Raw genomic sequence first — 9,976 nt, forward strand, 5'->3', positions numbered from 1 at the left:
AAAAATAGTTTTTTTTTTTTAATATTAAGTTTTTGTTGATCAAAGATCTCATTTAAATGAAATTATAAAAAATGCAGACATTTCTAATAATTATAAGAATATATAATAATTTTTGTAGTTTTAATTTAACATTTAAAAGCATAGAATTCATAACTAATTAGCTAATTTCATAAAGACTTAGTATTATTACTCTCGTATGATTTATTATCATTGTTTCTAGAAATATAAAGAGACTTTTATATACTATTATTTAAATCTTATTTACATACTCTTTATTGTCAGTTCTGAACTTCATAGATGGAATAAATCCTTACATTTATATAACGTATTTACTGCAATAATTATATACATGTAACTGAATATTACTTATATTTAATAAATTTAATTTCTTGAAACTTCAATATAGAAAACTTATTCTATTCTTCAAAACGTATTCGCCGATTATATTAAATCTATACACCCAAAGCTTTTTAAATTTATAAAGTAGTATTGTCTTATTATAACAACATCTTCTTTGAGATTTTTGTGTGCGTAACAATTTTATATGAACACTGTACGACAGCGTACATTTACGCATTTTTATGACCAACATACATGGACTAGGTGATGTGGAAATCGCCCCGTAAGAGCCTCGTGAAAGTCTTCTTGAATTGCTGGTTCGCTAACGCGTAACAAAATGGATTGATTGGACTATTAGCGTAACACAAAAAGTATGAGAACATATAAATATGCTTGTTAATACAAGGTGGGTCTGTACAGAACCCTTCAACTAGAGCTAAAATATGATATGGTGTCCAGCAGACGACGAAAGCTCCTAAAATAAACGATATGGTTCTAAATGCTTTTCGAGCCCTGTTTTCCGATTTAGATTTCTGTCTTCCGATGCTTGGAAATAAACCGTCTCGTTTTGAACGCTTAGATTTTAATTTTTTGCCTATATTTTTAACGAATTCTTTCTTGGAGTCAGAACGACCTGTACCACTTGCTGCTGGACTTGAAATTTCACTACTTTCGATCGCCATACTTACACCAGGAGTTAATCGTGCAGGGGCTGCTTTATTTTCGGCTTCTTTGAGGGGCAAGGGCTCATTATTGTTGGAAGATGATGATACAAGGGTTATCACGGGCTTGGGTCGTTCTCCTGTAGTCAAACTTACCTCAGTATTAACTTTTACAGGTGGTGAAGGAGAAACATTAGTTTTGGGTTGTGTTACTTGTGCTTCAGCTGTTGCTCGTATAAGAGCAGCCTGCAATAACGAAGTGTTTGTTACATTACCCGAAATAATCGGAGGAGATGATGGTTCAGTGGCTGTAGGGAAGGTGATTGACGATGGTGGACTTTCGTTGGTAGGTGAAGGTACATTTACTGAACTTTCATCCATATATCTCAAATCTGCACCATCCATTCCTACAAGCACATCGTAACTACTTCCGTCGCCTCTTATTAATTTAATAATTCTAGTTCTAGATGATTCGGAATGAGATGGTGGGCTTTCAGATACTGTTGGGCTGCATCTGAATTCTGATGGAGGGGGAATGATTCTTTGAGCAATTGTAGTCGATACCTCTCTTTCGGATGGTGTTGCAAGTCCTGAAGAATCTGGTGATATAACACTAGCAGAGGATGTGGTAACTGGTGCTGATATATGTCTATTACTTTGAAACGTATCTGGGTTCTCGGTATCTAGGAGACTTTTTTCTGAGATTTGTGACAAGGATGTTTTGGGTTTATCAAGATCATGTTTAAGAACTGGCGACTGCTTTGCATCAGTTTTTAATATCATGCCACCGTTTAAGCGCATATTGTTAAGTAAGTGCATTGCACCGGTTTGCATCACCAAATTTGCTACTGATGGTCGCTTTTTTACATTACATTGTGTAGTACTTTCATCGTCAGAATCAAAAGCTGGGCTACTTGATCTTTCTGCTTCCACTTGATCTTCTTTCTTGTCTCCATCGGATTCAGCGGTTGTTGAGGTACCAGTAGCAGTAGCGCTACTTTTGTGTGCTGATGATTTTTGACTTGAATTAGAATCTGAAGATCCACCTAAATTAAGTAATGGTGCAGCTAATGATCCCTTTGTTGTTGTATCTTTTTGTTCAGACTCAGATACTTTTACCTGATCTTCGCTTGAAATCGTAGGTTTTGGCAATCCCGCCATGCCTGCAGCCCTCCCGGCCATACCAGACATCACTCCAGCGCTCAAAGCGACCATCGACTGCATCTTCCTTTGTTTCGCTTCGCTTTTCTTTTGCATATCGTACGCAGTTTTAAAAATACCTGCATATAATACAATAAGGACAAAAAGTGTAGTCCAATAATAACCTATAATTAAAGCTGTGTTAAATATAGGATCTTTTAAAAATTGAACGGCGCATTCACCTTCCTGTAAATCCCTATATCCAACAAAGTGTTCCCAACCAAAAATGGTTGTGAAGAACAATAAAGCTGGTATTATCCAAGTCACAGTAACCATCCATATGACACGATTCTTTGTTCTCCATGCTCTATATCGAGCTGCTATCTTTACGCTACAAAATCTATCGACTGTTATTAGTAAAACAGTATATTGAGATACAAGGCAAACTGTGTAATCGACAGATAGCCATAAATCACAGAGTAATGGACCTAGATGCCAGTATCCTTTTAATACATAATCAGTGTAGAATGGGAGCGATAAAGTACCTGTAATGAAAGATTTTATATTTCCGTGTGTTTCCTTATGTTAGTCCTTAAAACAATTGCATAACCACATACCTATTAGTAAATCAGTGGCTGCAAGGGATGCAATGAAGTAGTTGCTTGGTTGTCTTATCGTTCGGTCCACGAGGAAAGCCAATAGAACAAGCACGTTTCCACTGACAGTCAGAAGAATAACAAGCACCAAACATGTGGCGAAGATGACTGCCATCCATAGGGGGAATGGCGGCAGCACGGGTTCCTATGAAATTGAAAAACATGTTATTCAAGTTCATTATATTGAAGTGTTTTTGGTCGAATATATGAAAAAGCAAATAATAGTTGTTATTAATATACATAAACGGACAGTCAGAGATCTCATCAAATTCTAAGGATTCGGTCTCTCTAGCAACGAATAATGGAATACATCTTACCCAAATACGATTTAGTCTTTCTATAAATTAAGTCAATATTTGCTTTGATATGTTGAAAACTTTAGTAAGATCTCATTAAGTGATAATGCAAAATATATACCGCTAAGCGTATTTAGCATTGTACGAGTACAACTAATATAATATAAGGGATGGCCCAGGTATTGTGTAGATAATAATGCCGCTCCGTCGGCGACATTCCCTCGCCTCGGCCGTGACATAAACACATGATAATGTTCACAATCGATTTGCCGTCAGCACTCGCTGAACAATATTCAACGGGCTTGTTGTTCAAGTTATGAAACGTTTTACATTTTGAATACCATTGAAGCATTTGTTATGCTTTCCAGATTACTTTTCTTAAATATTAAATGTGTTTTACTATGCACCAAGTATGGTTAAGGGTACGGATTTCCGATCACAAGGTCGGGGGTTCGAATCCCGCCATTCGACTATTGTCGTAAACCATATCCTAGCACAAGCCTAGAGGTTAGATGGAATAGTAAAAGAAACATTAGTAAATCTCCAAAAGAAATCTGTTATCATTTAAAACTTGTATTATTTGGTGAAACTTGAACAACAACACCACCTACGCTTTGGTATCAACATCGTCGACGACGCCGGCGCACAGAGCGCCCCCCGCCCCTTTAAGACGCGCCCTAAGAGCGCAGGCGCGCAGTGAGCGACAGGCCGCGTCCGTTAAATAATACCAGTACCACTCATCCTGATGAAGGGCCCCCGATGGGCTCGAAACTAGTCGGTGCCGACACCGGACGAATATACGTGAGTGTTTAGCCGTTTTTATATCAGTTTAATCTAATAAATGTTTCTACAAGTTTTACATTACAAAATCCTATCACTTACCAAAGTGCCATCACCACTGAGACCAGCATCAATAGTGGTATTATAATAATATACATCAGTATCATTGGTGCTGTTTGAGATCAAATATCCCTGACATTCAGGGTACGATGAAGGCGAGACGCAAGTCCGTTGTTTGAACTTTTGTAATTTCCTAAGAAGTGTAAAGAAATATATATAATTTGTTGTTGAGAGTAGTCCATCGTATATTTCCCAGAATTTATTTCCACTTAGATTCTAGGTAAAGCCAGGTTAATGATTAACCGTGGGTTTCTGAGAACAAATTCCCGTTTAAAACATATTGTAATTTTTTCACAGATAGTGACAGGGATGATGTTATGTTTTATATAGAGATTTTAGTCTCCGAGACCAACGAAAACGAAGTAAATCTCCACTATGTTGCTTGAAAAAAAAGATTTGTTGTCCTTTTTTTTAGACCAATTAATAGATTTAAAAACATTGTTTATTTATGTTAAATCGTATGCATTTCAATTGTCAGTAATTACTAATGTAGATAGTCTAGAATAACATATAACTAGACAGACCATTGCGTGATGAAGCTCGTGCCGATAGCGTAGATGGGGGTGGAACGGTTGACGTCAGTCGCCTCTGTGCCGTTCATTATTCTGTGTTGATGATAGCTGTGTTTACACCCTCACTTGTAAATGTATCACAAATGTCTCGTTAACTTTGGTAAAATTGCACCTGTAACAATGTTTAGAGAACAATTAACTAAAAGACAGATTAATTATGAACAAAAGTTACATAATTTTTAGAAATTCCACTTTTGTCAATGGTAGTTAGGACTTTTAGGAAAATATTTCAGGAAATAAGGTGATGTTGATAATTAAGTAAATGAGTTTTCTTTGTTGCTTACGAGTATCAGAGATAAGGCTGCGTGCAGATTGGCCTCAGCTGTCCGCAGCCGGCAGGTGTCTGCTTTGTCCATGCGACCACACCCTTAGCTCATCTGTAAAGGAAGCAACGGTCGGATGGCTGCGTTTGATCGTGCAACCGGAAACGGACAAGTGGCACGTTGCAAAGCTAATCTCTCGAAAGATATATAAATGTCACTGAACGATTGTGAATAATGCCAATTTATAATCGGACTATTTTAACTAGATAAATTAGCGATATCTAAGGATAACAATATTTGGCATACATAATTACAACTTGGCTTTTTCATGTCGCTAAAATAGTTAAAACGCGGTAATTGATAAATAATTTTTTGTCAAGTTAACCTAGCCGTTTACCACAATATTGTCAGGCTCACTACTTGTCAAATTACATAAGTTAGCTGTATTTCCCTTGAAAATGTACTTAAGTACTTACATAATCTAATTTTCAGAATTTTTCAGAGCTAAGATTAATATGTGAAACGAGACACCCAGGCGGGGCAAATTACGTTAACACCGCTCTCAAATGATATTTCGTGTTGGATTAAATGATAAGCCATCTACATACACCCGACTTATATAATGTAAATTATGTAAAGCTATGGAACTCTGTCTATAGTTAGGTATGTAACATACCTTAACACTTTCAGTGCCACCGACTCACACTGCAAGTTCACTTTAGAATGTATGTCAAAGTGGTGTGGCATTTATTGTGTTAACTATTGGTATACAATTTTATGACTGATTTTATTTCAATAGGTTAATATTAAAATAGAATGTGTTTAATATTTGTTGCGTAAAAAAAATAATAAAATTTTTAGAACTATTGTAAAAATTAACTGAATTAAAGAGAGTCTAAACTAAAAATTAGGTGCTGGTAACATTCAAAAAACATATTTGTAACAATTTAAAGGCTCAAGAGTAAAAACAATTGTTGTAAAAAGAGAAGAAGAACGGAGAGAAAATAGAAGAATTGTTTAGAGGAAAATTGCTATAGTCTACTCTATAGAGAATAAATCAAAAGATTTGAATACGAGTAACCGATTTACGATTTAAATAAATCTCGTACCCAAAACAATCTTGTTAAAATAATTGTTTCGTCATTTTATAAATTGAAATAAAAGCTCTAAATTATATGAATGTTCTGATTTTATATTTACATTAAAGCAAAGGTTGTCTTTGTTGGAATCGCATCGACCGTTACATGTAACCTTCGTACCCTTTTATTTTGAGAATCCGCGCTCGGCTGCTACCCGAGGACCCTGATGTGGGGTTGATTGTCATAATTATATTTATAGTAACATTAGCTGTCGACCGCGACTCCGTCCGCGCGAAAAAAAACATAATTATTAACCTATGTGTTCTTTCAGATTATGTTCTATATGTATGTCAAATTTCATCGAGATCCGTCGAGCGGTTTTGGAGATAACTTCAAAGAAACATCTATCTATCCATGCATTTAAACATTCGCATTTATAATATTAGTAAGATTTTACACCTTCTTTTCTATATTCAAAGTATTCAGATAGTAATTTATTTCGGTAGCTTCATTAAGATTGAAACATTAATACAGAATTAATGATGCAGGTGTCAGTGCGGCTTAATTTGAAACCTCGCACAAGAATATATTAATAAAAGGAATCGTTAGCACAAAGTGGAAGTCAAGTATTTAATTAATCACGTTGTTGTATCACCGCACATAAAATTGTTAAGTGGTCGCTAAGGGAGACTCCCTATACAGTGTAGATTAATAAAATAAATAATACCCTGTAGCACTCTGAACGTCGGTGGCTCAGGAGTCAAGCCTTTGACTTGCAATCTGCATGTCCTGGGTGTGAATCCCGCCATGTACCAATGTGTCTTTCGATTTCCGATTTACATATGTACATTTATCCGACGTTCTTACGGTGAAGGAAAACATCGTGATGCAACCTGCACATATCTGAGAAGTAATTCAAAGATACGTGTGAAGTCAACCAACCTGCACTTGGCCAGCGTGGTTGAGTATGGCCTAGTCACCCTTAAATTAGGTTAGGCTCCGCGCCCCTCGGTGGGGACATATAGTGAGCTGAAGAAGTCGAATCGAATGACGATTCACTCAACAAAATCGGTCCATTCATTTACGCTCTAGGCCGTCCCAAAAAATACATACTCACAAACCCACAAACATCAAAGCAAAGTTACGGGCGAAAAACCCTTAGTCGGGTAATAATAACCATTAAATTTTTATGAGTGCGACATTAACTCCTTGACGACAAAGTAAAGTTTAAATCCCTACAGACGTTATTCTGAAAAATATGTCTATTGTTTAAATTTCAATGGAAATGACAATTAGTTATTAATCAAGTGTCTCTGAGTGACTCATTAGCTTGAATTATGACCACGAGTGGTACAGATTGAAGGAATATTATAACAATAGACTTCATCAGCAGCTACTTTATAACTCTTTTGAATCTCTTGATCGTGGAACTCTGATATCAAACAATGACCTTTTGTATAATTCCGAGGGGTAAGGCTTACTCTATTATTCTCAGTTCGTTTTAATATACAAAGAGTATCATATAAACTTTGGATATGTATGAACTTAATTACTTATTTCTTTGATAACACTGTCATATAACACAATATTTGTTCAAGATAAATAAATGAAAACTGGTCTTCATTTGATTAAGAAAGGGGTGACAACGGAAATGAAGGTAGCTCGACTTGGATGACCCTTTTTTTTTTTTTTTAGAGGGGAATGCTTTATGCATACTTCGCGCCCCGGGGGGGGACGCGGTAGTTATGTGGAATTCTCCTCCATAACGGTGGCCTACCCACTAAACCTCTCTGTTCCTCCAACGCATCGGGACGGGACCACGGGCACGCTTTCGCTCTCGTCCGCGGGTCTTGGATGACCCTGGAAACCTGGTTCGACGACCCTGCGTAAACCGAACAAGGTCAGTGAGCTGATGATGATGATAGTGCAAGCTCATAGGAGTCATTTAGCAATAACTATTTTTTTTTTAATTCTTTAATTTAGTCTGATACTGGTGTCAATCTTTTTTTGTAACACTGATAACCTATTTAAAAAAATATTTAAATTCGTTTACTATTGAATAAAGGTATAAGAAATGAACGTATAATCACTTCTTGTTGCATTTAAATTTCCTAGATGACCGAGCTTTGCTCGGTATTTTTTTTTAATGTGTTTTTTGGAAATTATATTTAAGTACGTAATACTAATAAAATGACGAAATATTAATAATATTTTTCTATCTTACGATTGAAAAACTTAAGTTTATGTTTAAGTTGATTATCGATAAAACATGAATAAAATTACATTTTCTAAAAATGATTCCTAGCCAGATCGATTTATCGACCCCGAAACCCCCTATATACTAAATTTTATGAAAATCGTTGGAGATTCCAATTTATGTATATATATATATAATGTAATAAATTTAAAATATAAAATTAAATAGGAATTGTTCATAGAAATTTTATAATTATTATTATAATTTTAATTAATCTTATATCTTTAAATATATATTTAAAGATATAAGATTACATATATATTTAAAGATTAAATATATATTTAAAGATATAAGATTACAATGTAAGTTTAAATCTGAATATCTAATACTAATTTAAAATTCACCTTGGTTTAATAATTATACAATTTCTATGAACAATTCCTTATTAATTACTACCAACGATAGTTTAATATTCTCCCTCTATCTAGTTATTTATAACTATAGAGTTGTAATTGTAAATAACGCGGTGTCGTACTTGTGTACAATATTGACAATTTAATATCTACCCGCAGAATTAATGGGGACAGGTGTAATTAATATTCCATATATTAGGGAATGATAGATGTTATTTAGATACGAACTACTAACATTTGCACGAATTTGAAATAAATTTCTATTTGATTTTCAAAGAAACCAAGCATTATAGATGTTTTATTTATTTTTAGGTGAAACTCGACTCGACTTAGGGACCTTCAAGAAGCGATCGTACCATTTCCTTAAAGGCCGGCAACGTATCGTTGATCACCTCGGTATTCCTGCCGCACGTTTACCCTCTTTTCTTATAAAAAAAACTCGCTATCGCCCAAGACACCTTCAAAAAGGGCAATATGTCTTACTAACAACAAGAAATTCTAATTGAATAAGATTTAATTTTATTTGGGTATTTGTTAGAAAGTGTCTCCAAAACGTCTAGACAGATCTTAATTAAATTTGTCATAAATATGGAACATAGTCTGAAAGAACACATAGTATTGTTAAGTTTTTTTTAATTTCGCGCGGACAAAGACGCGGGCGAAAGCTACATATTACAAAAGTTAACTTATAAGTTATAAGAATTACTAAACTGTATTACAGTAAATAATAACATAGTGTAGATATTATATTTCTAATATTTAAAGATAATATAAGTCTCAACCTGGCTCTGCGTCTAACTTAATTTCAACTTAATCAGTCTTCTGCTTATTGGGTTTTAATTTTCTCTATGAAAAGCGTTCGAATGAAATCGTATTCGGAATAAGCTCCTTTTTAATTTTATTTATAAGGTAAAAATATTATTTGCACGGATACTAAAATTTATTTAACATATAAAACTTTTTTTTTAATTCTAACTAAAGTAAAATTACTTTAAAAACGTAGAATATAGGCTTATATGAAAGTTATTAAAATCTTATTATATCTTATTAATATTATAAATGCGAATGTTTAGATGGATAGATGGATGTTTGTTTGTAGGTATCTCCAGAACGGCTAAACGGATTTCGATGAAATTTGGTATACATATAGAACATAGTATGGAAGAACACATAAGTTACTAATTACGCTTTTTTTAACTCCGCGCGAACGGAGCAGCGGGCGACCACTAGTATATCATAATCATTGTAATATGAAGCTACAAAGGAATTATTATCGAGCTTTAATTGTGATTTTACATCAGAGCTTTTAACAACTGATTTCGACACATATCAATTAAGGTAAATAATATCTAAATGTAATTATTTATTATAAAGGCTTCTGATATGAATTTGTATATAACTAATCTATATATATAAAAGAAAGTCGTTAGTTACACTATTTATAACTCAAGAAGGACCT

The 9,976-nt window shown here is 34.4% G+C and overlaps 1 protein-coding gene across 1 annotated transcript; it reads right to left on the minus strand.

The window, feature by feature from the left end:
• Window positions 1–589: 589 nt before the first annotated feature.
• mAChR-B (muscarinic acetylcholine receptor) lies at window positions 590–4,634 on the minus strand. Its single transcript, XM_013315598.1, has 5 exons — window positions 4,518–4,634; window positions 3,976–4,126; window positions 2,759–2,942; window positions 2,384–2,686; window positions 590–2,281 (listed from the first exon to the last, which is right to left on the minus strand). The coding sequence occupies exons 1-5, from the start codon at window positions 4,592–4,594 to the stop codon at window positions 600–602; spliced, it is 2,397 nt and encodes a 798-aa protein (XP_013171052.1). The 5' UTR covers window positions 4,595–4,634; the 3' UTR covers window positions 590–599.
• Between the last annotated feature and the right edge of the window lie 5,342 nt (window positions 4,635–9,976).

This window comes from Papilio xuthus, unplaced genomic scaffold (genome assembly GCF_000836235.2).
Source record: "Papilio xuthus unplaced genomic scaffold, Pxut_1.1 DF829129.1, whole genome shotgun sequence".
Taxonomy (NCBI): Eukaryota; Metazoa; Arthropoda; class Insecta; order Lepidoptera; family Papilionidae; genus Papilio; species Papilio xuthus.